At 35.0% G+C, this 27813-nt stretch overlaps 1 protein-coding gene and 1 pseudogene across 1 annotated transcript in view; one reads left to right on the top strand and one right to left on the bottom strand.

Moving 5' to 3' along the window:
• The window catches only part of EYS (eyes shut homolog), a 1484071-nt gene that overhangs the window by 539426 nt on the left and 916832 nt on the right, over positions 1-27813 (top strand). Inside the window, 2 exon segments of the mRNA XM_034648271.1 lie at positions 912-993; positions 15799-15998. Coding sequence (XP_034504162.1) covers positions 912-993; positions 15799-15998 — 282 coding nt within the window.
• Positions 2520-2909, bottom strand: LOC109490596 (annotated as a pseudogene).

Here is a 27813-nt window from a genome sequence, read left to right as displayed (position 1 = left end):
ATTAAATCAGGAAGTAAATTTAACTCACAATATTTAAGACTTAATGTCAAGGGAAAGTTGATAAAGATAATTTTAATTATGCTCTTTCATAAAACGAGAGCTAAGTACAGTTAAGATGACAGATGCTGCCTGTTTTACTTAATGCAATGTACTGATACATTATCTCTGCCCTTCTTTTATTTCTGCTCATTAGCATAAAGTAATTTTCAATAAATGTGGATTAATTGGACTTTAATATACTTAAAGGTAACTGCTCACAGTAATAGAAGTAGTAGGTAAGATGATGAGGCATTCTATTATTTGCTCTGTGAAGGGATAATACCACACACTTAGTATTTAAAATGTCCCTAAGTAGACTGGCTCTCTCACCCCTATGTGCGTGGAAGGTATTTTTTTACTCTCTTTATGAAATTGTATAATTACAATTCCTGCTCATGGATAGAATATTAGTTCATGCAAATTTAGACCCTGGGTATTTCTAGAAGATGCAGGTGGCAAAGAAGAATGGTTCATAGATGCACCAGCCTTTTTCTGCGACATTGTTTTTCTTTTCTAGTCCTGCTACTGACTTTGTAAGCCGGGAAGGGAGGATGAGGATGGGTAGCTCAATGCAATGCAATTCGGCCATAGCTGACTTCAGTTCCCTACATGAACTCTAGACATACTTTTTATCTTTAGAACTGTTCTTTCTTTACATTGCCATGGGGAAGATGGCAAAAATTAAAATTGATCTGTTCTTTCAGTCCAGTCACCTTGAAGGATAAGAAGCCAGGAACAGAATCTGCCTTCTATTGCTCATGGGAATGTGTATTTTTTACCTTAACTGGAAAAGAAAACCTTTAAATAGTGAAACTCCTTTGAAATTATGCCTTACTGTCTTACTTATTTAAAAATGTAATTCTGTGTTTCAGATGTGTAGATCTCGTTAGTGAGTATCAATGTTCACGTGTTGCAGAATGTACTAGCTCAAGATGTGAGATCATATTAATGGAAGTTTCAAAATTGTTATTAAATTTTGAGTAATTTAAAAGAAACACCAAACTACTCATTATAGGTTTCAGAGTCATTTCTTCAGCAGTTATTGATGATTTAACTGCTCTCCCACCTTTCTTCTTTGTAATTTCTCAGTTACTCCAATCAGAACTAAAGTCACAGCTTCTTTTCACTTTTCCTCCTCTGTGTCTTGTTATCGTCAATTTCTGCAATCTGTACCCCTCATTAATTAAATCCTGGAAGTGGTTATTGTCAAAAGAAGGCTCAAATGGCTTATGCTTTGTCATCTGCCTCCCCCTTTCTGGTCTTAGGACATACAGGTATCTGCGGATGTCTAGGGATGAGAGGATATTAAATTGATCCAGATATGACAAGAACATAAATACTGGCTGTATGTGCCAGGAGGTGGGTACATGTAAAGAACACCAACACGTGTAACTCTCAGGATCTGTATTTGAGTCATCAGGAGTCTGTGATGTGATTGACAAATGGCATTTCAGGTGGGATGCCTGATTAGTTGAGAAATGTCAGTTGCCTGAAGTTTGAGACCATATTTGGTGGATGAGAATCTTGTGAGCCTTCCTGAATAATGGGACATTCTTCCAAATCCTTCCTGTCTCACATGGTAAAGGAAGGAAGTATTGGGACTAAAAAAGAGACTCTAATATTGTGAAACTATGGATATTTTATTTAAATCCTTTGTCTCTTTCCCTTGTCAGTAAAATAAAGTTACAACAATTCCTACGTAAACACAGTCATTGGTGTGATAATGCACTTATAACAGTAAATTGTCCTTTCAGAGGGAATGATGCAGTGGTTAAGTGAATTAAGGAGAAACAGGGTTGAGCCACTATCTTGCTACTTACTTGCTATGTGTTCTTGGATAAATTATTTATATTCTGAAATCATATTTTAGCTATTTAACGAGGGTAGTCATAGTAACACCCCACTCTTGGGTTGTTGTGAGGATTAAATTAGATAACACATGTAAAACAATTAGCACTTTTCTGACACATTATTTTTTAATTTAATTATTTGTTGATATTACATTGATTTGGTTCTAGGTAGTGAAGCCATATTTGATGTGGAAAAGGAAGTGTCATAATTAATAAATTCCCTAGTAAGAATAGACAAGGCATCTATCTTGTTTGCACTGTTATACATATTGCCTATGGCAATTTCTAAAAGCCTATCTCTCGGTAGTATAAACGTGGCATTCTTCTTCAGAATTAAACATATAAATAAATAAATATTTTCTATTATATATAGATTTGTATATATTCATACACACATGCAATATTGTGAGAACAATTATTAAAATTCTACCTATGTACTTCTAGATTTTTTCCTTACATTTTTATCTTATTTTAACATAAAATTGGACTCATTATCCTTCTTACTAAGTGACTTTTTGTTTCACTTAGTGTATCTTAGGAACCACTGCATTGTAATACAAAGTCCTGACTCATTCCTTTTATTTATTTTTGTCCATTGAGGCATTTTATTTGCACATATGAATTACATCTCTAGAAAAAGAATTGGATTTTCCCTCCTGTGTGTTTTCATTTTGCTTCTTCATGGTCTATGATGCCAGGTGATGTTGTCAGTACAATGAAACCAAACTAGCGGGATGGAAGCAGATTATTCTGCCATTTTTCTAGATCTTTGAGTTGTACCTCAAATCTGGGGCTGATCATTCCACACTTGTTTAACCTGTCCATGAGGTTCGCAACAACTTTCTCACCTCTTTGATTATCAGTGATTTAAAATTCACCAAAGTAACCATGCTTCATCCTCACAGTTAGAAACCAGACGATAACTTTGGAGTATGGCCTATTAAGAACCTAGGGTTTGTCTCTCTTCTCAGCATTGTTAATGCTCTTGAGAGCATATGCCAGGACATTCATGTGCACCATTATGATGGTACAAAAAGATTGTAGAAGGAGCCTGACTCATGCCTTTTAATAGCTACGTTTTCCAAATAAGTGTTGAAGAACCTTACTTATTTAGGGGCACCAGGCTGGCTCAGTTGGTTAAGCATCCAACTCTTGATTTTGGCTCAGGTCTTACTTTATAAGACTTGTAAATTGTGAGATTTTTGTATTTTTTATTGAGTTCAATTAGCCAGCATATAGTACATCATTAGTTTTTGATGTAGTGTTCAGTGATTCATCAGTTGTGTATAACACCCAGTGCCCATTGGATCATGTGCCCTCCTTAATGCCCGTCACCAGGGGAATGTTGAAAAAGTAAACCAAAGCTGGGGGCATCACAATGCCTGACTTCAAGCTATATTATAAAGCTGTGATCATCACGACAACATGGCACTGGCACAAAAAGAGACACATAGACTGATGGAACAGAATAGAGAGCCTAGAAATGGACCCTCAACTTTATGGTCAACTAATCTTCAACAAAGCAGGAAAAGACTATCCAAAGGAAAAAAGACAGTCTTTTCAATAAATGGTGCTGGGAAAATTAGACAGCCACATGTGGAAGAATGAAACTGGACCATTCTTTTACACCATATTTTTTGTATTTTTTTGTATTTTTCTTTACTTTTTTCTTTATGACACTGGGCTTTGCATCTCTCCTTAGAAAGTCTTTCCATGCAGCAATATTTAAATTATTTTCTTATATTCTCACCTACAGTTTTAGGATTAATAACATTTTTAGTAGTTTAATCCATAGTAAATATATTATTATGATTGATAAGAAGTAGGAAAATGAATTTTTTAAGAATTTTTATCAAAGGGTTTGTCATGGCTGTATTGATTCAGGTTGCCTCACTTTTCATGAACTAAGTTCCTATATATGGGTCAGTTTAGGACTCTCTGTTCTGTTCTCCTTTTTAAAATTTCATGCTATCATCTATGTTAATTACTACAGTTCAACAGAGGTTTTCTTTTTTTTTTTTTTAAGTGTTCTTTTCACTAATACACTCTAAATGTTAATTTTGGTCATTCATTTTGCAAATATTGAATATTTTCTATGAGAAACAGAAATAAAATAATTTTCAGAAATACCTCCTGCTCACCAGTTCTAATTGGAGATACCAATATAGATATAAATGTATATGTTACTTAGCTGACCTATTTATTATAACTTCCTCTCTTTTGCAATGCCCAAATAATAGTCTCTAAAGGGCATTCATAGACCAATGTCTGAGTCTTTTTTTTTTTTTTTTAGATTTTATTTATTTATTTGAGAGTGAGAAAGCATGGGCGGGGAGGGGGAGCAGTTAGGAGCAGAGGAAGAAGGAGACTCCCCACTGAGCAGAGAGCCTGAGATGGGGCTCCATCCCAGGACCCCAAAATCATGACCTAAGCTGAAGGCAGACACTTAACTGAGCCACTCAGGTGCCCCTGAGTCTGTCTTTCTAGGTTGGAGACAAGAGCAGTGGAGAACCATGGGCAGTACCGATTGAAAAGAACACTCAAGTCAGTATGGGGCAGCGTGATAAATCTGAGGCCTCTTGGCAAGTGAGAGAGCAAAGTTTATGTTAGGGTTTGAGGGGAAGACCATAAGCAAACTTGTTTTGTTTCTGTCTCTGTTTTGTTTGTTTAAAGATTTGTTTGTTTATTTATTCATTTATTTATTTGAGAGATTGAGAGATCGAGCAGGGGGAAGGATCAGGAGAGAAGCAGACTCCACACTGAGCACAGAGCCCAAATTGGGCTCCATCTCAGGACCCTGAGATCGATCCTGACTGGAGCAGAAATCAAGAGTCAGATATTTAACCAAATGAGCCAATCAGGCATCCCTGTTTCTGTTTTTGTTTTTGTCAATCTGAGAATTTGAGGCAAGCTTTAAAAAATTAGAACTAATGCTGCAATAAAAACAAATGCATGATTGGGTATGGGATATTTGTGGTTAGTGACAAATGTAATTAACTCAGCTCTGGGTACACATACACACAGACAGACACACACACTTTCACTCACAGAAAAGAACAGAGTAGGGTGATATAAAAAGCAGATATTTCTCTTTATTTTGTTGGAACTGAGAAAGATAACTGCTATAAGGGAGCAGTGTTCTGTCTGTTTTTGTTTTGTTTTTAATACCAAATTATAGATACATAAGAAAAGCACTAAAATGGCAACAAGAAAATATGATTATAAAATAAAAGAAGCAATCAAGACATTCTCAGATGAAGGAAAGCTAAGCATTTATCATGAGCAGTTTTAATTTAAAAGAAGGACTAAAGAAGTTATTTAAATAGAAATGATTAAAGAAAATAACTTCAGTGTGTTTGTGTGTGTTTGAGTGTGAGCTGAAATTTTTATAACGGGATTTTTATATAATAAGATTTACCTTTCCCGTACCATATACGTTATGTACATTGACTTTTTGTTGTTAATGTTTAATTAGTATTAGTGGATTCTGACATTGAAAGATTTATTTTTTTAAGATTTTATTTACTTGAGAGAAAGAGAGGGAGAACATAAAGGGAGAGTGAGAGGGACATGCGGACTCCCCGCAGAGCAGGGAGCCCAATGCCAGATCAATCCCAAGACCCTGGCATCATGACCTGAGCTGAAGGCAGACGCTTAACTGCCTGAGCCACCCAGGCACCCAAGTTTATATTTATTTCCTAGCATCTTTTCTAAAGGTTCTGATTTGTGACAAGTTTAAAAGGGACTTATTCAAAAAGTTATTCTAGTATTTTTTCTTAGTTCCCTTTTATCTGCAATTAGATGATTGATCTATGACAGTGCTTTTCAAGGTAAAGTTTGAGTTTGAATTTCCCACCAGATGGTCACCTGTTTACCATAAGTCTTGCAGAGAATATCTATGTCCTTCAATTAAAAGCATCTTTAAAATAAAGTATATCTTGGATGCCTAGGTGGCTCAGTCAGTCGGGTGTCTGCCTCGGCTCAGGTCATGATCCCAGGGTCCTAGGATCGAGTCCTGTGTTGGGCTCCTTGCTCAGAGGGGTGCCCGCTTCTCCCTCTTCCTGCTCTGCCTCCTGATCCCCCTGCTTGTGCTCTCTCTCTCTGACAAATAAATAAAGTCTTTAAAATAAAGTAGGTCTCATAAATGGGAATATTCGTCACACATACACAAGGTACCTTACTTTCTCATTTTATCACTGCAGATCATTCTACATTAACATACATAGTTCTGCTGTATTAATACCTCATTGCATGGAGGTACCATATTTATTAATCAGTACCCTCTCGAGATTTAAGTGTATTGCTCTCAAAAATTACCTATATTAAATGAAGAATTTTGATGTAATACACTCAATTTCATTGCAGGAAATACTTATTACTACTTTTAATGCCCCCCACCCCACCTCTCATGTTTCTGTGTGTGTGTGTGTGTGTGTGTTTGGGGGGGGGGTGTATTTCCTTTTGGTCTCACAGCCTATTCCTTTCCCACCATATTTGTATGTTTATTGGGAATCTTTTCCTATTTTTCCTATATATTTTCTCTCTCTGTCATTATTTGTTCTGTTTCATGAGCCTTGAATTTCCAAGTTAAAGGCAGATTTCTATGACTGCTCATGCAAGAGTTAGCCCAAACCTGAATCAGAAGAACAAACTGGTGGAGGAAAGTGATTGCATTTCCTTTCCCAGCCCGTCTCTCTTGGCCACTAGCACCAACCCCATGTCCCTTAAAATGCTACCGATTCCTGAATAATATTTATTCAGAGTGCTGCTCTCAGTCATTTGCATTACTTGCCCGTGCTTGATCCTTCATTTTTCCAAGTTGGAGCACAATATACTACTGAGAATTTTAATATACACTTTAGGTTCCATATGCAGTATTCCTTTGTTTATTTAAGGAAATGGTATGCATTAAGTGTTAGCTTTTTCAATATGTTTGGTATTCTAAATTAAAGAATTTTGACATTCATTTCATGAATTTGGCATAGTGTCTAATACCAGCCCTGATGCATTTTTCCTTCCTGTATTTGATTCATTTGTGCATTTCAGGCTATTTCTAAGACAGTGCTTTTGTTTTCTTCTATTTCAATGGCTTTCTTTCCTGAAAGTATTGTCAGGCACATTTTCAATAGAGAAAAAAATAATATTTACTATAGAAATCCCAGTTTTAGGTATTTCATAATCTTGTTTGATTTGTTGAAATAGCAAGTTAAACAGTGCATTTTTTATACCAAAACATCATAAGTCAGATTAAAATGGGAATCAAATAAAATCTTCTTCCTATTAACTACTTTAGTTCCACATTCAACCATATTAAGAAAAAAGAAAACAGCAAATGAAAATTATACTGGAAGTAAATTTTAGAGATATTTAGACTTTACCCTATACATTGTCATATTCCACAGCCAAGAGACTCCTTTGAGGGGCACCTGGGTGGCTCAGTCATTGAGCATCTGCCTTTGGCTCAGGGCGTGATCCTGGGGTGCTAGGATCGAGCCCCGCATCGGGCTCCCTGCTCCACTGGGAGCCTGCTTCTTCCTCTCCCACTCCCCCTCCTTGCATTCCCTCTCTCACTGGCTGTCTCTCTCTCTGTCAAATAAATAAATAAAACTTAAAAGAGAGAGAGAGAGAGAGTGAGAGACTCCTTTGAGAGAGAAATCAAGACTTGGTGGTACAATGAGTTGGAGTTCAGGGCATTTTGTGTCTATGTGTTTTTATTCTGGCATCATCTTTCTATAAGATATTGGTGAAGTCAGTAACACCCTTGGGCTTGTTTCCATTTTTGAAAGTAAAATAACATTGTTGGACTAGATTTTTGCTACTCAGTGTTTAGTCCACGGACTATCAGCATCAGAATCACCTGGGGGTTTGTTAGAAATGGAGAAACTCAGGCCTCACACCAAACCTTTTGAGTTAAATCTGCAATTTAACTAGCTGCCCAGGTTATTCACAGGCAATTTTAGTTTTAGGAACAATATACCACATTAGTAGTTTTTATTCAGAGCTACACAAAATTCGAGAAATTCTGTGAAGTTTAATAAGTCTTTGCATTGGGTAAGGTGAGGCTGTAATGGGTACCATGTTCTATTTCCACCCTTCGGATAGAAAAATTTCATGATTATTTGTTTAACATATTCTCTTTCTCCAAGATCTTCTTTGAAGAAAGCACCCCACTACTTTAAAAACAACAGTATAAAAAAGAAAACACATGATTCTGTGACAGAAATGCTATGATAAAAAGGATCTCAAATAATAATCTTCTATCCTTCTGGGAAGCTCAGAGATCACAGAACAACTTCTGGATCTAAGCTACACAACTCAGATAGAACACAGCTACCAAAGAGATAATTGGCACATTGACTAGCCAATCCGGCAGTTTACTCTGGCTAGGCAGTCCACAATCAATATATCTCTGCTTTGTTACTCTCACACTTCTGTATATTTCCTGGCATGGCATTTTGAATGCAAGTTGAATGAATGTGGCATTGGGGTATAGGTTAATTGTCTAGATTGCCCTGGTTTACAGCATCACTCCTGGCTTCCTTCTGTTTTTCTCAACACCCAGCCTGTTATTTTCTCATTTTCTGAAGTTCAATTAGTAAATTCTTCTTGGAAAGCACTTTATTATATTTAAATGGGGTATAGGAAAGTAATACAAACGATGATGAACAGAAGGAAAGGTATCAGCCTTAAGTTTTGTACCATGAAAGAGCAAGAATTTTAAATGAATATTTGATTTTTTTCCTAAAAAGAAATTGCTTTGTATTTTCCATTAAGCCTGCTAATTAATTTAGTAAAAGATTCTTGTAAACCCTAGAGACAGAACTTTTGGCAGTCTAAAAACAATCCCTTTCTTCCCATGGGAGATATAATTGAATTAGTTTACGTAATGCTTTCTAATAAATCATTCTATATATACCCGGCCGTAGGCCTAAGAGGGAAACATTTTGTTTCCATGGAACAAATGTCCAAATGGCATTTATTTATAAAAACATACATTTAACTGTATCACTGGGGTGAGTGTAAAAGATCACCATCTGGGTTCTAAAGCATGATTTGAGTTTTACCATCAAGGACACAATCCATTGCTTATTGAAAAGGATACTAATTAAACTCTCCGGTGATTTTGACAAATCCTTAATTTTTCATGTGATAAATGATATGAATACAATGGCTTCACATTAGCCTTTTCAGTGTGAGTTTTTATTGCTATGTTAACATTTCTTAAAAGTCACTATAATGTTTATAAGCATAAAAGTCAACCAATGATAGTTCTAAAAAATACCACTTTTCAGAGTAAAGTGTAAAAAAAATCTCATGTTTGTATATGTTATTATCTTTGAAGATGTAGTAACTTAGATTCTAGAGTGCAAATGATTCATATTTCTGTATATTCATTAAGAAATTCTGTCTAGACAACATATTAAGAGTGTATAAAAATGGTTTACTAAGGATGTCATAAAATTCCATAAATTATTTTCCAGAATTATAGGTGCAAATCTTTTCAGAGTTAACATTACCTTGAAAAATGATGTCATGCCTTGTTTAAAGCATCATGCTTTGTGTCTTCCAGAATATAAACACATATGTAATATATACAATATAAACTTAAGAAGCATATGGCATGATATGGTAAATATTAAATATACTAAAAACTCATTTTCTGTTCTAGCTGAATGAGTGAGATAGAGGCTGGCAAGGCCCTTGGCCTTCAGAGTATAAAGGGAAAGAAGATAACATTTACTGAACAGCTGTTATGTCCCAGGAACAGAGCTAATTACCTTCTATTCATTATTTTATTTAATTCTCATGGGAACCTGTGTGAATTGGATGAAATTATTGTCATTTTACACATAAATGCACCAACAATAAATAAAATACCATTTATTTAGTAAGTGGGTAAAAGTAGTATAAAAGTAGAAAAATATTCAAATGCTTTAAAAGTAATGCACAGATATTATCTAGGTTCCTCTGACTCCACAAATCCCCTGTATTTCTGGGACTATAGGATGCAGAAATACTAGACACAGATTTGGACAAATGCATGGGGAAAAGTGGCTGAATAAAAAATTCTGATCGGATACACAATAAAACTCTGGACCAAGATGGTGACATATGAGGCACCTGAATTTCCTTCCTGCCATGGGTACACTGAATGTATAGAACAATGCACACAGCAGTTCCACTTGAGAGAAATCCAGAAACTACTACACACTGCGCAACTGAGAAAATACTCATATGGAAATGGGTCAGAAAGGCTGAGACACCCTCTCACCATAAATCCCACTCTTGCACAGTGCTATACAGTTAGAAAGAAATCCCTAACTTCCAGCTTCTCCCTGAGAAGTGATGGGTTTGGATCCCAAGTCTAGCATGCCAAATTTTAAGAGTGTATAAATCTGAGCTTTTATATGTATTCAAAGTTAGGATGTTAGCAGGGACATGCTATGCTATAAAATAGACAAAGTACAAAAATCAGTTGCATTTCTATACACCAAAAATGAACTATTAGAGAAATTAAGAAAACAATACCATTTATAATAACACCAAAAAGAATAAAATACTTGGCAATAAATTTAATCAGGAGGAATGGAAAGATCTGAGCACTTAACACTATAAAACATTGATGCAAGACGATTAAAGAAGTTACAAAAAAATTAAAGAAACAAAAGAAAAGATATTTCCTATTCTTGGATTGGAAGAATTAATATTATTAAAATGTCCATACTTCCCAAAGGGATTTACAAATTTAATACCAACCCTTATCAAAATTCCAAAGGCATTTTTCACAGAAATAGAAAAAAAAATCCTAATACTTATATGGAACCACAAAGGACTCCAAACAGCCAAAGCAATCTTGAGAAAGGAGAACGGAGCTGGAGGCATTACACTTCCTCATTTTAAACTATATTCAAAGCTATAGTAATCAAAACAGTGTGGTTTGGCATAAAAACAGAAACATAGATCAGTGGAACATAATAAAGGGCCCAGAAATAAATCTGTGCAAATAGGGTCAATTAATTTATGACAAAGGAACCAATAAATGACATGAGGAAAGGACAGTCTCTTCAATAAATGGTGTTGGACTGTATGGTGACTAACATAATAAAAATTTTTAAAAAATAAAAAAAATTAAAAAAAAATAAATGGTGTTGGGAAAACTGATAGCCACATGAAAATAATGACTCTGGGGTGCCTGGGTGTCTCAGCCATTGGGCATCTGCCTTCAGCTCAGGGCGTGATCCCGGCATTCCAGGATCGAGCCCCACATCAGGCTCCTCCGCTGGGAGCCTGCTTCTTCCTCTCCCAGTCCCCCTGCTTGTGTTCCCTCTCTCGCTGGCTGTCTCTCTCTGTCTAATAAATAAATAAATCTTAAAAAAATATGTAGAAATTCTGGGAATGTAATACATAACATGGTGACTATATTAATAACACTGTATTCTATAACTAAAATTTGCTAAGAGAGTAGAACTGAAGTGGTCTTACTCCCTCCACTCTAATAAGAAAAAAGGTAAATATGTGAGGTGATAGGTGTATGAATTAACTCAGTGGTGGAGATCTTTTCACAATGTACATGTGTATCAAATCACCATTCTGTATGGTTGAAGTGTAGTGCAGAGGTTTTTTGTTTTTTTTGTTTTTTTTTGTCAGTCATACTTCAATAAATCTGAAAAGGGAATATACATATTAAATAATTTTGGTGAAAAAAAGATTATGAGTAGAATAAAAAGGGAGATTAAATCAGATATTAAAGATGCCTGGTTTTTAAGAGGGATATAAGTCAATTGTGAATTGTCTGTTCTAAGTATGTGTTCAAACCCGGGATTCCTTCAAGAGATAGTAAAAACACTACTAATATTACCCCAGAATAACAGAATTAATCTGGGGCTGTTCCAGGCAAACTGGAATGTATACTCAGGGTCAGTGAATTCCTGATATTATATACAAAGGATTTCAGTTAGCACCATTACTAGGGTGTTTAAGGGGGTAGGTGTTCACTGCCATGGTACATGTTTTAGTAAAGTTTAATAAAGTTTTTTTTTCTGAAAAATTAACAATGGGACATTTGACAGAGTATCCTTGTCGTGTTCCTGATCTTAAGGGAAAGGCTTTCAGCTTTTCCCCATTGAGAATGTTATTTGCTGTAGGCTTTTCATAGATGGTTTTTATGAACTTGAGGAATGTACCCTCTATCCCTACACTCTGAAGGGTTTTAATCAGGAAAGGATGCTGTATTTTATCAAATGCTTTTTCTGCATCTATTGAGAGAATCATATGATTTTTGAATTTTTCTTGTTGATATAATCTATCACACTGATAGATTTGCGAATGTTGAACCACACTTGCATCCCATGGAATGAATCCCACTTGGTCATGATGGATAGTCCTTTTAATGTACTGTTGGATCCTATTACCAAGGATCTTGTTGAGAATTTTGCCGTCCATATTAATTAGGGAAATCGGTCTGTAATTCTCCTTTTTGATGGGGTCTTTGCCTGGTTTGGGGATCAAGGTAATATTGGCCTCATAGAATGAGTTTGGTAGCTTTCCTTCTGTTTCTATATTTTGAAATAGCTTTAGGAGAATAGGTATTATTTCTTCTTTGAATGTTTAGAAGAATTCCCTGGGGAATCCATCAGGCCCTGGCATTTTGTTTTTTGGAAGGTTTTTAATCACTGTTTCAAGCTCTTCATAATTAATCTGTTTAAAAAATCAATTTCTTCCTGTTTCAGTCTTGGTAGTTTATAGGTTTCCAGGAAGGCCTCCATCTCTTCCGGATTGCTTAATTTATTGCCATAAAGCTGTTGATAAAAGTTTCTAATAATACTTCCATTTTCATTGGTGTTGGTTATGACCTCTCCCTTTTCATTCATAATTTTATTAATTCGGGTCCTTTCTCTATTCTTTTGGATAAGTCTTGCCAGTGGTTTGTCAATTTTATTAATTCTTTCAAAGAACCAGCTTCTAGTTCTGTTGATCTGCTCTACTGTGCTCCTGGTTTCTAATTCATTGATCTCTGCTCTAATCTTGGTCAACTGCTCTCTCATGCATGGATTAGGCCTGTTCTCCTGTTGCTGTTCCAGCTTCTTGAGGTGAGAATATAAAAACTGGATTTTAGATTTTTCTATTCTTTTGAGTGAGGCTTAGATGGCTATGTATTTTCCCCTTAGGACTGCCTTTGCAGTGTCCCATAGGTTTTGGACCATTGTGTTTTCATTCTCGTTGGTCTCCATAAATTGTTTAAATTCATTTTTGATTTCCTGGTTTATCGAGTCATTCCTGAGCAGGATGGTTCTTAGTCTCCAAGTGTTTGAGTTTCTTCCAAATTTTTCCTTGTGATTGAGTTGCAATTTCAAAGCATTGTGTTCTGAGAATATGCAGGGAATAATTTCAGTCTTTTGGTATTGGTTGAGACCTGTTTTGTGACCCAGAGCATGGTCTATTCTTGAGAATGTTCCATGGGCATTGTTCTGGGGTACAGTGTTCTATATATATCTATGAGGTCCGTCTGGTCTAGTATGGTATTAAAGCTCTTGTTTCTTTGTTGATTTTCTGCTTAGGTGATCTGTCTATTGCTGATAGTGGAGTGTTGAGGTCCCCTCCTATTAATGTATTATTATCTATGTGTCTCTTTATTCTGGTTGTTAAGAGTTGGCTTGTGTATCTTGCTGCTCCCCTGTTGGGGGCATAGATATTTATAATTGTCATATCCACTTGTTGGATACATCCTTTCAGAATAATATAGTGCCCTTCTGTATCTCTAACTATAGTCTTTAATTTAAAATCCAATCTGTCTGATATGAGAATTGCTACCCCAGCTTTCTTTTGAGGTCCATTTGCGTGAAAGATGGTATTCTATCCCTTTACTTTCACTCTGGATGTATCTTTAGGTTCAAAATGAGTCTCTTGTAGACAGCAAATGGATGGGTCATGTCTTTTTATCCAATCTGCAATCCTGTGGCATTTTATGGGAGCATTTAGGCCATTTACATTGAGACTACTTATTGAGAGATATGATTTTAATGATGCCATGTTGCCTATAAAGTCTTTGTTTCTATAGATTGTGACTTTCTGTTCTGTATCACTCTTGGGGCCTTCTTACCTTTATAGAACTCCCCTTAATATCTCCTGTAGGGCTGGTTTCGTGGTTACGAAATTGGTGAGTGGCAATTCTGGAAGGTCTTTATCTGTCCATCAATTCTGAATGACAGCCTTGCTGGATAAAGGATCCTTGGCTGAATGTTTTTCTCTGAAAGAGCTTTAAAAATGCCCTCCCAACCCTTTCTCTCATTCCAGGTCTGTGTAGACAGGTCTGACGTAATTCTGATACCTTTGCCTTGGTACGTGAGAAATTTCTTTGCCCTGGCCTCTTTCAATACTGTATCCTTGGATCTAATATTTGCGAATTGCACTATGACGTGACATGGCATAGGTTTGTCGTGGTTGAGCTTGGGAGGGGTCCTCTCTGCCTCTTGGACACAGATGCTTGTTTCCTTTGCTAGATTAGGGAAGTTTTCAGCTACATTTTGTTCAAATATCTCTTCTAGACCTCTGTTTTTCTCCACCCCCTTGGGGATGCCGATGATTCTGACATTAGAATGTTTCACTGAGTCAGTAAGCTCCCGTAACCTACATTCGTGAGATTGGATTTTTTTGATCCAAGTTTCTGTCTTAGCTTTCTCTTCTACTAACCCATCCTCCGATTCGCCGATTCATTCTTCAGCCTCATTCACCGTGGCCGTCAGAGCATCTAGTTTTGACTGCATTTGATTCATAGTATTTTTAATTTCTTCCAGATTCGCTCTCATTTCCGCCCTTAGAGATTCTATATTCTTGTTGATATTTCCGTTAATATTTTTTTCAAGTCTCCACATCATCTTGACCAATGTTACTCTTTACTCCATTACTGATAATTTGGTTATATCCATATCCATTCGTTCTGTGGCAGAGGCCACAGACTCATTGTCTTTTCTTTGCTGGGGGGGATTTCTCCTTCTCGTCTTTCTGATGAGGAGAGGTTGCGGGGTTGCCCAGATCCCAAATTATTGACCAGGACCCAGCCAGCGTGCACTTGTTTTATAGGGACCTCAGGGACGTGGCTTCCTGGTTTTTCAGCCTGCCTTCTGGGGGAGGGGCCTGCCACGCCGATACTCAGGCAACCCTGTTTGGGTAGAGTCTCCGTGTCCCCTGCGAGGGGGGATGGGATGGGCATGCTGTGAGCCGGTATTTCCAGGCTTTTGTTCTCTGGCGGCTTTCCCTGGCGGTTTGCTGTGCCTCTTCTGAGAGTCAGAGCAGCAGTAGCCGAATCCCAGTCTGTCTCAGAACAGAGGGATCGCAGACCGCTCTCCACTGGGGTCTTCTGGCCACTTTAACTCTGTTTCTGTTGGTGTTGCTCAACCCTGCAGCGTCCCTGGATGTGCGCCCCACAGCCGGCATCCCAGCCTTCACATCCAGGGCCGGCTTGTCTCTGTCCTTTGTGTTTCTAACACTGCAAGCTGCCAGCTGCCCCTGCGTGCTCCGGAGCTCCGGCCCTCAGACTGGTCACGTGCATTCCCGGGCTAATGGTCTCAGTCCGCTCTCTTGAGGTACCGGTCTGCGAGTCCACCCACTCCCCCGTGCAGGTGGCTACCACTTCCCGGCACCCTAGTGTAGAGGCTCCCTCCCCCTTCCATTTATCTTCCAGTATTTGTGCATGGATTCATGGCTCCCCACTTCATACCTCAATACTCAGCGCTGGAGATGTTCATTTGTAAAGATCCAGATGTATCTTCCTGCGTCTCAGGCTGATTCCGTGGGTGTTCAGAATGGTCTGGTACCTATCCAGCTCGACTCAGGGGACCAGCTGAAAAATGAGACTCCTACTCCTCCACCATCTTAACTCGCCAATAGTGATTCTCTGTTTCTTATTTAGAACTGCACATCAGTTCCTTGCATTAATGAAGACTTCTGTCAGAAATCAGTCTGCGGCTTTACTTGCATTTGCCCAAGTGGATACACTGGTGCATATTATGAAGTAAATATTGACAGTCGTGCTGAGCCTGAACAGAATTTGGTCCCCTGTCTTAATGGAGGGATTTGTGTTGATGGGCCTGGACACATGTTTTACTGCAGGTCATTATTTACCCACAATTAACCAAATATATATTTCAGAAAGCATATAAACATCTTAGTAGTGGTGCACTCTGAAACAGATACTAAGTTTTTAAGTAAGTTTTCATCTTAAAAAAATGAAATCACAAATTTAAAGTCAACAGTTCTAAGAAAGCGTTATTTATATGTTTTTCCAAATACCATATATTCATATAAATCCAATGTTGGACTTACAAATTTAATCATCTCTCATTTTATAATTGTATCATATCACCTATCCTTCCCAAAATTGGATTCTTATTCTTTTTTCTTAAATATTACACTACATGAATGACACATAGATAGTTCATATTTATAATACACTTCTTATAGAGACTCATTAGTCTTCCTGCTATACTTATGATTTTAAGAATCTAACAACTGAGAAAATTTTCATTTGCTAAGATTTATAAAAATAATCTCTCACTGTATTTTTGAACCAACTACTATTTAAGGTATCTTCTAAAGATTCTTAGGAGATGAATTTTCATTACCTTTTTTCTTTATGATTATATAATATATAATTGGTTGGTCATTTGAGCGTGTAGCCAATACCTGTTCAGTTTGTAAAATATTAATTGAAACCACATATTTAAAAAAATAGTTTACCTCTTCTATTTCAGTCTGATTTTTAAGAGCCTGATATTAAGTTAAAATCTCTGAACAACTGTGTTTCTTCTAAATAGCCTAAATTATTGAAAGGTTGAAATATCATGTGTATTTTGGTGTATATTTGGTGGTAAAGTGTTTCTATTATTTCTATATTTTGTCAATTATTATTATTAATTATTATTATTTCTTTTTAAAATTATTAATATATTCTGCATTACATTTAATATTGCCACCACCATATTTTCTTTGTTCAATACCTACAGTGTGTTTTTGTCCTCTTATTTATTTTGATCAATGCAGTATCATTTTATTTGGAGTGTATCTCTACTAAGGCACACATAGATGATGATTTCACATAAACCCAAAATATTTATTGTTTCATTTAACATATGTAGACAGTGTTATCTTATTATTATGACACAGTTATTCTTTATTACATATTGCCTAACATGCCATTTTTATTTGGGGTGTGTGTGTATTTTGTATTTTTAAGCTTGAAGTTTGCTTATTTTACTCTGGTGGTTTGATAAAGTATAGAAAGTAAACACATTTCTAACATCAACTATAATTATGTAAAATATCATAAAAATGACCAGTTGACTACTGCAAGGACCCTCTGGGTTATAACCTAATCAGTGCCTGGATGAAGTCAGCAAAAGTAAGCTGAACGTTTATTTCCAATATGATGTTATAAATCAAGGTTCCATTCATGGAAACCCATTCTGTTAAAAAAAAAAGAAAGAAAGAAAGAAAGAAAAAGAAAGAAAGAAAGAAAGAAAGAAAGAAAGAAAGAAAGAAAGAAAGAAAGAAAAAGAAAGAAAGAACCTAAAACTAAAATATGTGTTTTTACAACCTTGTTAATTCAAGAACTATAAAAGCTACTCTATAAATCTTCCTTTTAGGGGATGTAGTCATGGGCTAGCTAGGCTGACCTTTCTTAAAGCATGAAGTCAAAAGAATTTAGACTGAAGAGGCTTCCCTCTTTTCCTGGCTCATCTCCCAGGGACAAGCATAGGCAACCATTACAGCTACAAGGTTATTCAAATATCATTTAAATAAGAGTTGTCTGTTTTAAAATTTTTCACTGTTGATTCAATATGCCTGAAAGCTTATGAAAATCCGTGAATGGTAAATTTAAATGCCTTATAAGTTTCAGTTTCTGAGGGATTTGCACAGTGACTGTGAGTAGCCATTAGTGTTGGTGCCAAGTTAGCGCTATCCTCAAACCATTTATTTACAAAATCAAAAAAAACAAACCTCATGGGATGGAAAGTTTTTTGCAAGTTAAATCATATATTTGTGTGTGGGTTAAAGATTAACCTGTGGTAAATTTATTTAAACCATAATAAAATAATAATTTTTCTTTATTTAAAAAATTGTATGAAACCTGGGGCACCTGGGTGGTGCAGTTGGATAAGTGTCCGACTCTTGGTTTCTGTTCAGGTTATGATCTCAGGGACCGGGGAAAGAGCCCTTGCCAGGCTCCATGCTCAGTGGGGAGTCTGTTTGAGATTCTCTCTCTCCCTCTCCCTCTCCCTCTGTCTCTCTGTCTCTAAAATAAATTAAAAAAATATTTTTTAAAAATTGTACAAAACTACTTATTTCTCACCCTTTTTAATCTGGTTTTATAAAATTTTTCTTTGGGAGAATATTATTTATTTTCTCTTACTTTTCAATGCATATGGACTTTTTAAGTAGCTGGGGGTTTTTTTTCCATTGTAAATGTAATGCCAACTTAGCAAACCATGTTATTTTCTGTTTCCAAAGTAATTTATTTGAAGAATTCATTTTTCTTCAAGTGCCAATAACTTGGCTTACTTTTTGTTACAGAACTTTTTAAGTTGACTCAGAGTCTCAGTTACTATCATTTTTTATGCCTGTTTTACTGATCTTTATTGCTGTTTACCCAGATATCTCATATGACTCTTTTATATCCCTACTCTATTGGCCAGATTCTTCTTTATTGAATTATTTCTGTGTCTACAAGACTGTGTTAAGTAATAGGCCTGCCCAGTTAAAGCAGTAGAGTGGAAGCATGTATTAATGCAGAAGCATAACTGAGAACCTACTTTACCTACCTGTGGTATGGTGGCTTAAATCCAAGGTGAAATTGATGCGCATATATGGACCCATTGAAATATCTCCACTTTACTCTGCAGACATTGAATATTGGGCTTCTCTAGGTCTGTGTTGTGTCAGATTTGTACTTTGGTCATTGCAGATTTTTTTCATGAAGATGTCTGATTCATTTAGATTACTTTATAACTAGAACAATGTTACATTTTAAGAATAGCTAGGTATTGGGGTCCCTGGCTGATTCAGTCGGTAGAGCATGCAACCCTTGATCTTGGGGTTGTAAATTTGAGCCCCATGTTGGGTGTAGAGATTACTGTAAAATAAAATCTTAAAAAAGAAAGAAACGCTAGTATTCTTTTTTAATCTTCTTGATATTAACTAAATTTTGAAAGGAATGGGTAGTCCTTAAATAAAAAAAAATGAAAGAAAAAAGAAAGGATGTACTGAAGTCTGACCTTTTAGAATATGATCCTTGAAGATGGTAAAATGAATAAGCCAGTGATATGTAGCTAGTTTCCTCATTACTATGGACAAATACCTAGGTAATATTGCTTTGAATACTGACATAAATTAAATCAGTTAACCATTTCAAGCAAAATAAGCTAGGATTAGTTTTAGATAAAAAATAACTGGGCTATTAGGTTCCAAGGAACATAATGTTTAAGTAATTCAATCATACTTTAAAGACAATTTTATGATCATGCCTTAGATCATTTCAGGAGACATGACAGGACATTTCAAATACTTAAATTTATTTTTAGTAATATATGTGTTCAGCAACTCAAACTCTTGAGTGAATTCATTTATATTGCCCAGTGAAGATGTATTAAATTAATAACATGAATGTTGAAAATAAAAAATATGGTCAATAATTGATAAGACTTTTAAAAATCTTTGTCATTATTTCTTATTTAAAATAAATGAAAATAACCTTTTATTCAGAAAATATAATAATTTATTATTGTATTTTTAGTCCTAAACTCAAATGGATGTTTCTTACTAACACGTTGAATTTTAGGGCTGCAGTTCTTTCTAATACACTGAATTTTAGGGCTGCAGATTGCCTCTGGTAATCTAGTTAGTATATAGATGAAGGATCAAAAGCATAGGAGTTTTGTACTATCAATTGCATTCAAAGTCATGATCAGTGGAAAAGTCAATTCTAGAACACAGTGAGATTTTTTTAAAATTTTTCTTAGAGTACTAATGCAAAAAATACATACATATAGTAAAAAAAGAAAAAAAGTGTTTATAGTCAGATGACATGACTATTCTGTAGATACAGTTAAACATCTCTTTTGTAGTTTATATCCTGGTACAAAGTTTAAAGACATTAATGACTTTGTTCAGTTTAATAATGGCTGCTTTCAGAAGTCCATAAGTATTATTAACCATGTGTAACAGTTTAATAGCATTTTAATGTGTGCAAGTTTTATTAAACCATAAAAACTATGTTGAAATTACACTAAAATCCAAATTAGAATCACACAGCAGAGGGCTATAGAAATAAGTAAAAACATTATACATAACTTTTTTCTCTGGCACCATGTAGATTATAAAGTCTATAGCGAATAATTTATAAAACAAAGCACTGAGACAAAAAGATACTTGTTTTTGTTTTTAATATGTGAAATCCTGTTCCAGACAATTTTTTCCTTGGTGTTCTCTGCTTTTGGCTTTGCAGAGTCCCTTTCCATCTGCCACAACTTTCCCACTGTCCAGTTGGAAATGTCCCCTCACTTTGATATTTCCTCCAAATTCAACTCTTCTTAGTCATTGCCTCTATAGTCTTGAAGTGTTTTATATTCTTGCCCTTCTCATTCACCTAAGCTTCATTACACTTTCTGCCATGAACTGAGTGTGGTTAGTTCGCACTACTATATGTATCATATTAAAAAAGAGGTAAAAAAATATTTGATTCCTCACACTGGTATTTTTCCTTTTAAAATAATACTCAACAAAATCAGGAAAAACTAATAAATTTTTAATTATAAGATCTCAGCAACCATAACATATTGTCAAATCAAGTATCTGAGATAAGTAAGCCTTCCTGAATCCCCTTGTATCATAAGTAAGGAAAGATAGATGCTATTTTTTTCTATGCTTGGATAGAAAAATCAGAGGTGGTACATAACTTATGTGGTATACAGGGAAAGGGTACTGATCTATATAACTTACTTTCAGCAATCACCAATCACCTTTGCTGCAAGTTAATTCATTTTATAAGTTGGAGTAAAACGTCTGTATTTTAACAGCCACACTTAGGTGGCTTTCCATTACATATAGATTATGTTTTCAGAAATATCAGACGGACTATGTAATCCTCTAATGATTTTTTATTTTGTTTACTCTCTCCAAAAAGTAAATCTTTGACCAAGAATCAAAAATTAAATTTATAAATAATGCTATGATGAACACAGCGTTGCATATATCTTCTTGAATTAATGTTTCTGTTTCCTTCGGTAGATACCCAGTAGTAGAATTACTGGATCATATGGTATTTCTGTTTTTACTTTTCTGAGGAACCTCCATACTATCTTCCACAGTGGCTGCACCAATTTGCATTAACACCAACAGTGCACAAGGGTTCCTTTTTCTCTACATCCTTGCCAACACTTGTTATTTCTTGTCATTTTGATTCTAGCCATTCTGACAGATGTGAGATGACATCTTGTTTGTGGTTTTGATTTGCATTTCCCTCATGATTAGTGATGTTGAGCATCTTTTCATGTATCTGTTGTCCATTTGTATGTCTTCTTTGGAAAAAATGTCTATTCATGTCCTCGGCACATTTTTTTAATTGGATTACTTGTGGGTTTCTTTGGTGTTTTGCTGTATAAGTTCTTTATATATTTTGGATATTAACCCTTTATTGGGTATGTCATTTGCAAATATCTTCTCCTGTTCAGTAGGTTGCCTTGTCATTTTTGAAGGTTTCCTTTGCTATGCAAAATCTTTTGATGTAGTCTCAATAGTTTAATATGCTTTTGTTACCCTTGCCTGAGGAGACATATCTGGAAAAATGTTTCTATGGCTAATGTCAAAGAAATTACTGCCTATGCTTTCCTCTGGGAGTTTTATGGCTTCAGGTCTCATATTTAGGTATTTAATCCATTTTGAGTTTGTGTATATTGTATAAGAAAGTGGTCCCATTTCATTATTTTTGCTTGTAGCTGTCCAGTTTTCCCAGTACCATTTGTTGAAGTAGCTGTCTTTTCCCCATTGTATATTCTTGACACCTTTGTTGTAGATTAATTAACCTTATAAGCATGGTTTGTATGTGGGGTCTCTATTCTGTCCCATTATCTATGTGTCTGTTTTTGTGCCAGTACTATACTGTTTTGATTGCTACAGCTTTGTACTATATCTTAAAATCTGGCATTGTGATTATCTCCAGCTTTGTTCTTGTTTTTCAAGATTGCTTTGGCTATTCAGGGTCTTTTATGGTTCCATACAAATTTTAGTATTATTTTTTTCTAGTTCTGTGGAAAAAGTTATTTGTATTTTCATGTGGATTGCATTAAATCTGTAGATAGACAGAGAACGGGTTGAACCTAGTTGGCTGGTGTTGACTTTAGCCTGGAAATTGCTTGCCTTTTACAGGAGCATATAGATTGAAATTATTTCAAAGCACAGAAAGATGGGAATAAACAAACAGAAGTGCTTATATAGTTAGTAAACACTCTTGGACAGTCTCTAGAGCTCATCATTTTTCATGTTACCTCTCTTCACTGACCTGTGCTAAGAGTCGTCTGCAGAATTGTACAACATAGGCCAGGGCCAAGAAAGTGGGGATGTGGATACATCTCATCTTCATTACTAAGTTAAAACTCTTGGATCTTTATTCTGTGTTTTTCTCAAGTGACTGCACAATATTTGGTTTTGAGATTTATTTCCATTCCTCTTTCAAGAATTAAATAATTGATAACTGTTTCTTCCAAAAATATTAACAATATTTCTTCTAATGCATGAGCAGGGGATGTTTTTCTATTTGCTTTAACCACTGTGTTTTTAACATGAATTACAGATCTTCAAAACATCAATAAATTAAATCACTCTGAAATATAATTTTACTAAATCAACATCATAATACTAACGTAGAATTATATTAATATCTGCGTATTTTCAACCTTTTCATAACCTTTGAAATTGAATATATTGCATGTACTTTCTTCTCTGTTTAGTGCTATTGTGGTATACATGTTCTTTATCATTCCTTATGTAAATAAGTAAAAATATATGATCAGTGGTGAGCATTTATATTCTAGTTTGCTTTTCAAAATATCTGACAATAATTAATGACCAAATCATTATTTTTTAAAAGATAAATTTATATTTTTTAGACACAAAGCAATGTCAAACACACCAAATATGACAGTAAATCCCCCCAAAAATGTTTATGTGTTAAAAAGAAAATTTATATTAGTGACAGAGAAGCCCTCTTTATTCAATATGATGGATTTGACTCTATAAAACACACATAAAGATTGCTGTATTTCACCATATTAAGTTTTATATAGATTTTTATTCCTCTTGAGGACATAGTTAAGGTCATTTTAGTTTAGTTTAGTTGAGTTTGGGTCTCTTACCACATGTAGAAAATAAAATAAGAACATTACTCATTACTCATAAAATTATACTGATAGTTGGTGATTGCTGTATCTTTCAGGCAAATATTCAATTTCAAAAGATTAGAATTGAGAAAGACATGAATTTCATGATAATGCTAATTATCATAAAATTTAATTCAGCAAGTTATTCTTGAAAAACTACTATACAAAACAATATCCTTGAGGTTTGAATCTCAAAGTTTCACATGATTTCATTCATATGTGGAATTTAAAAAACAAAACAACAAAAGAAGATACAAACAAAAAACAGACTCTTAAATATGGAAAATAAGTTGGCAGTTGCCCAAGGGGAGGTGGGTGGGGATGGGTGAAATAGGTAAAGGGGATTAAGAGTACACTTATCTTAATGATCACTGAGAAATATATAGAATTGTTTAATAATTACATTGTACACCTGGAACTAATATAACACTGTATGTTAATTATACTTCAATAGAAAATAAAACAAAATATAAAAAAGAATACATTTTTTCAGTGTATGCATCATTTAGCAATTACTCTTAGAATGATGTGATTTTTAACTTCTGTTTGAGTTATCAGCAGATACAATAACAGTTTAATACTCTTTTTTTCAAAAGTATATTTGTTTATTTGAAGGTTTAGTGAGTGTCCTGAATTGATAACTAGCTGTATGGAAATTTGTCAAATGCAAATTTTAAGCAAATATGTCGTTATTCAAAAAGTTACTATTTTATTTTTCTGTTGTTAATGTAATGAAGTTATAGGATTACCTAATATGTAACAGTGCTTATGCAAAAGGTTGACCAGGAATCTTAAGGATTAAATAAGGGGTAAGGTTAAACTTTGAAATAAAAGTAAAATGCTTGCTGGGGGGGGGAAGAAAGAAAAAAGAACAAACTTTCTGATTATATTTTACATTATACTTACACAGATATTTTAACAATGAAGAAAAAAATTAAAGCTGGAAATGTTTCCTCTTGGCTATTATAGTATTTTTGGTTTGCTGCAATGGTTTAAAAGAGTTTTCAGGAAGTTCCGTCTCTTCCACAATAAAAGCCAGTGTCAGAATTTGATCTCTGGCTACCTGATTGGACAGAATTAAACTTTAATGCCACACTCTGCAGTCTAGTTTGACAGTACTTTTTCATCAAAGACATTGGGCAGTAAAGAAAGAAAAAAAATTGCTCATACTTCTTATTGTCAGTGGAATTACTGTATCTCTACAGGTCAGGGCATCAGTACATTTACAGCATACTTTAGTTCCTTAGCATTACCTTTTTTAGACCAATTTATATGGCTGAAAAGTCTTCTTGCCTTCCAAATTTAATAGGATGATTTTTCCTCACCCATAAAAGTTTTCCAAGCTTCTCTCAAATATTTTAGGTCTGGAAGAACTATAAACCTAATAATGAGATTTTTGAAGATTATCTTACAAGTAGTTTAAATTGAATTATCAGTGCAACTATTTGTGTAGGAGAGAGAGAGACAGAAACAGAGAGTGTGTGTGTATGTGTGTACATGTGTGAGAGAGAGAGAGTACAGAATGAGAGAGAATTATTAATATCTCCCAGTTCTTTAGACATAGAAAGGCATTCACTTTGCTTTTATATATATTGATCACATATATTCAGAATAGCATTATATTGTGTCATATATAACCTACTCACTCTATGTAAATATCTTTTTTAAAATTAACTAGCTCATCTGTTTTTACAACAAACATTTATTAAGTGTTTCTGACCTGGCATATATTTAAAGGTTTAGAGATAAATATATATCTTAAATAAATAAGTTTGTAATTTATCAAAGAAACCTGTAAAAATAAATGTAACTGTGTGTACGGGCAACACACTATGAAGACATAAATCTTCAGTGGGGGAATACAGTAAAAAGTTACCTACTCTATTTTGGTGGGTTCTTTAAGGCTTCAAAAGGACATGTCTTTTGACTCCCATCTTAAAGGAGGAGCTCATCACAGTGATATATTTCATAACAAAAGCAGAATAAAAAAACATGAAGCAAGGAAAGGTAAAACAGCATGAAGACTTTGCTGGATTACAAGAATTTCATTTTCATTTAAATTAAAAATATATTGAAGGTGTGACAAAAGTAGGTGTGCTAAAATACTAAGGAGCCAGACCTTATATCCAGGTACTGAACTTTAAGCCCATTTAGAATGTCTTTTCAGAATTGTGTATAGAAAATAAAACCATTCTTATAATTTGTAGTTTATGATTTATATGATTTATTCTATTACTATATATATAAGCTTATGTTCAGAGAAAAAAATGTAGATAAGCTTTATCTCCTACAATTGATCAACCATGTGAGATGTTACTATATGAAATGTTAAATATACCATTTTTATCACTCTTCAGTTTAGAAGCACAGTATTAGCATGTGTTGGGAGAACAGCAATGTCCATAGATGTCACTGATCATCATATTTTTCTGTTCCTTTACCAGTCCGTATTTCTTGAAAACATCATCCATGTAATTCCAAACTTATAAGTTCATGAAAATGTATTTAGATAAATTTGGGGGCTGCAATGTGGCTTTGAATATAAATTTAAGATCTTTAAACTGGGAACCATTTATGAAGATTAATAATTTTTTTTGGCCAATTCTATCTATAACTTCAGTGTCCCATCTCTTAATAGAATTAATCCCACTACCTCTGTACACTTGAAGAGTAACGCTGTTCTTATTTCCAGGTTCACTTTGCTTTCTTTTCTTCCATCTGATCCTAGTACTTCTTTCTTTTGGCCAATTGTTTGCTTCCCCTTCCTGCACAGCATGTATCACAACAATTGGTATTTGAAGTAGAACTGGCTGATATTGACTGACCGAATTTGGATTTGCTAGGCAGGAACTGAACTCCCATCAGGTTTTTCTCCTTGTTTGAAATCCTACAGTGCTTTGGAGAAGCAGTTATATTTGTGACTATCATGGAGAGTATTCACAATGAAAGTTTAAGTGGCATGAATCATCCCCCCTCCCCCCGCCCAGTGTAAGAAATACTAATTACTTGGAGCATCTGACTGGCTCAGTCAGAAGAGCATAGGGCTCCTGATCTTGAGATTGTGAGTTCAAGCCCCATGTTGGGTGTGGAGATTACTTAAATAGATAAAGCTTTAAAAAAAAAAAAAGAAATACTAATTACTTAATTTCTCTAAGTTAAAATGTAAGTGCATGCCAAGCCCCAAATCATAGGATGGTATAATATTGAATTTCATTAATGTGTCTTGGCATTTCTCATATAACCTGGGGTCACATGAATATATCTTAGTCTTAAAAGGTACGTAGGAGAGGCAGGTAAAGGACTCTTCTTTTTAGTGCAAACATTCAAAGTCAAGTCTACATCATTAATTTGAGAAGAAACAATTTTGCCCTTTGCGGCTCAACTTGGCTTTGCAACACTTGGCCAGAATTGCCAGCTTGGACACCTCAGAAGATACCATCTGTGTATATCAGGTTGCTATTTGCTTCCATAGTTCTGCCATTTCTCCATGGAACTTGGGGGGAGTCGGGGTGGGTTTCTATTACTTTTGGAACCTGAAGTTAAATTTTGTATCAGATAACTTAGGGGTCACATTAAATCTCTTTTTTTTTTTAAGTGGTTGATTGCCCTAACTTCTGTCTCCTACCCCTGCTGGCACTTCTCACATTATCTTTCTTTAATGGGCTTTTAAAAACACACTGCTAGTCTCTCCTTCCTGGGAGTAATGGGAAAACAACTCACTGGGAAAACAACAAGTCAGATATTTCTTTCCTCACTATTTATTCTATGATTCCTTTCATTGGAAGCCTGTGTGTCTCTTAATGAATGTCCCATGCCAGTAGCCCTATATAAATTTGAGTCATTGAATGGATTCCTAGGATAATTCCTTCCACATAAAAAGCACAGTCTTCCATTATGGGACAAAATATCAATAACTTATTATGTGACTTGGATACAGAATGGATTTTCAGAAGCATTTCATAGTCTCCTTTATTTCAGTCAGTACCATGCAGATGTATGCTTGTTTTCTCTTTGTTCTATTTTATCACATAAGCATTTTTAAATCAGCCTTAGTTTCAGTATAGACTAGTGGTATATTCTAAATCAGTAGGTACATCTAAGAGTCCAGACTCATCCCTGTATGCCATACTGCAACTGGGTCAACACTCTCGTCTGAAAACCATCTTGCTTCATTTCTGTAGATTGCTACCTTTATACTATGCATATGCCCTGACTGCAGTCTCTTAGCAATCCTGGATGAGGTATCTATATATAGCAGATCTAAGTGTGTACATGTTTGTAAGAAGTGCCACATTCTTTTTTTTTCCTGCATCAAATCCACTCTACTCTAAAACCCCAGCACATTAGGACAACATACCCTACTAAAGAATATTATAGATATACTATAAAAAGATGTACTATAGTATATAGATATACTATATAGTATATATTGATATACTTTATATAGATATACTATATAAAGAATTGTGTTTCTTCTCTTATACTTGGAATATTTA

The sequence above is a fragment of the Ailuropoda melanoleuca genome, chromosome 19 (genome assembly GCF_002007445.2).
Source record: "Ailuropoda melanoleuca isolate Jingjing chromosome 19, ASM200744v2, whole genome shotgun sequence".
NCBI lineage: Eukaryota > Metazoa > Chordata > Mammalia > Carnivora > Ursidae > Ailuropoda > Ailuropoda melanoleuca.
This window is presented reverse-complemented; position numbering and strand designations above follow the sequence as displayed.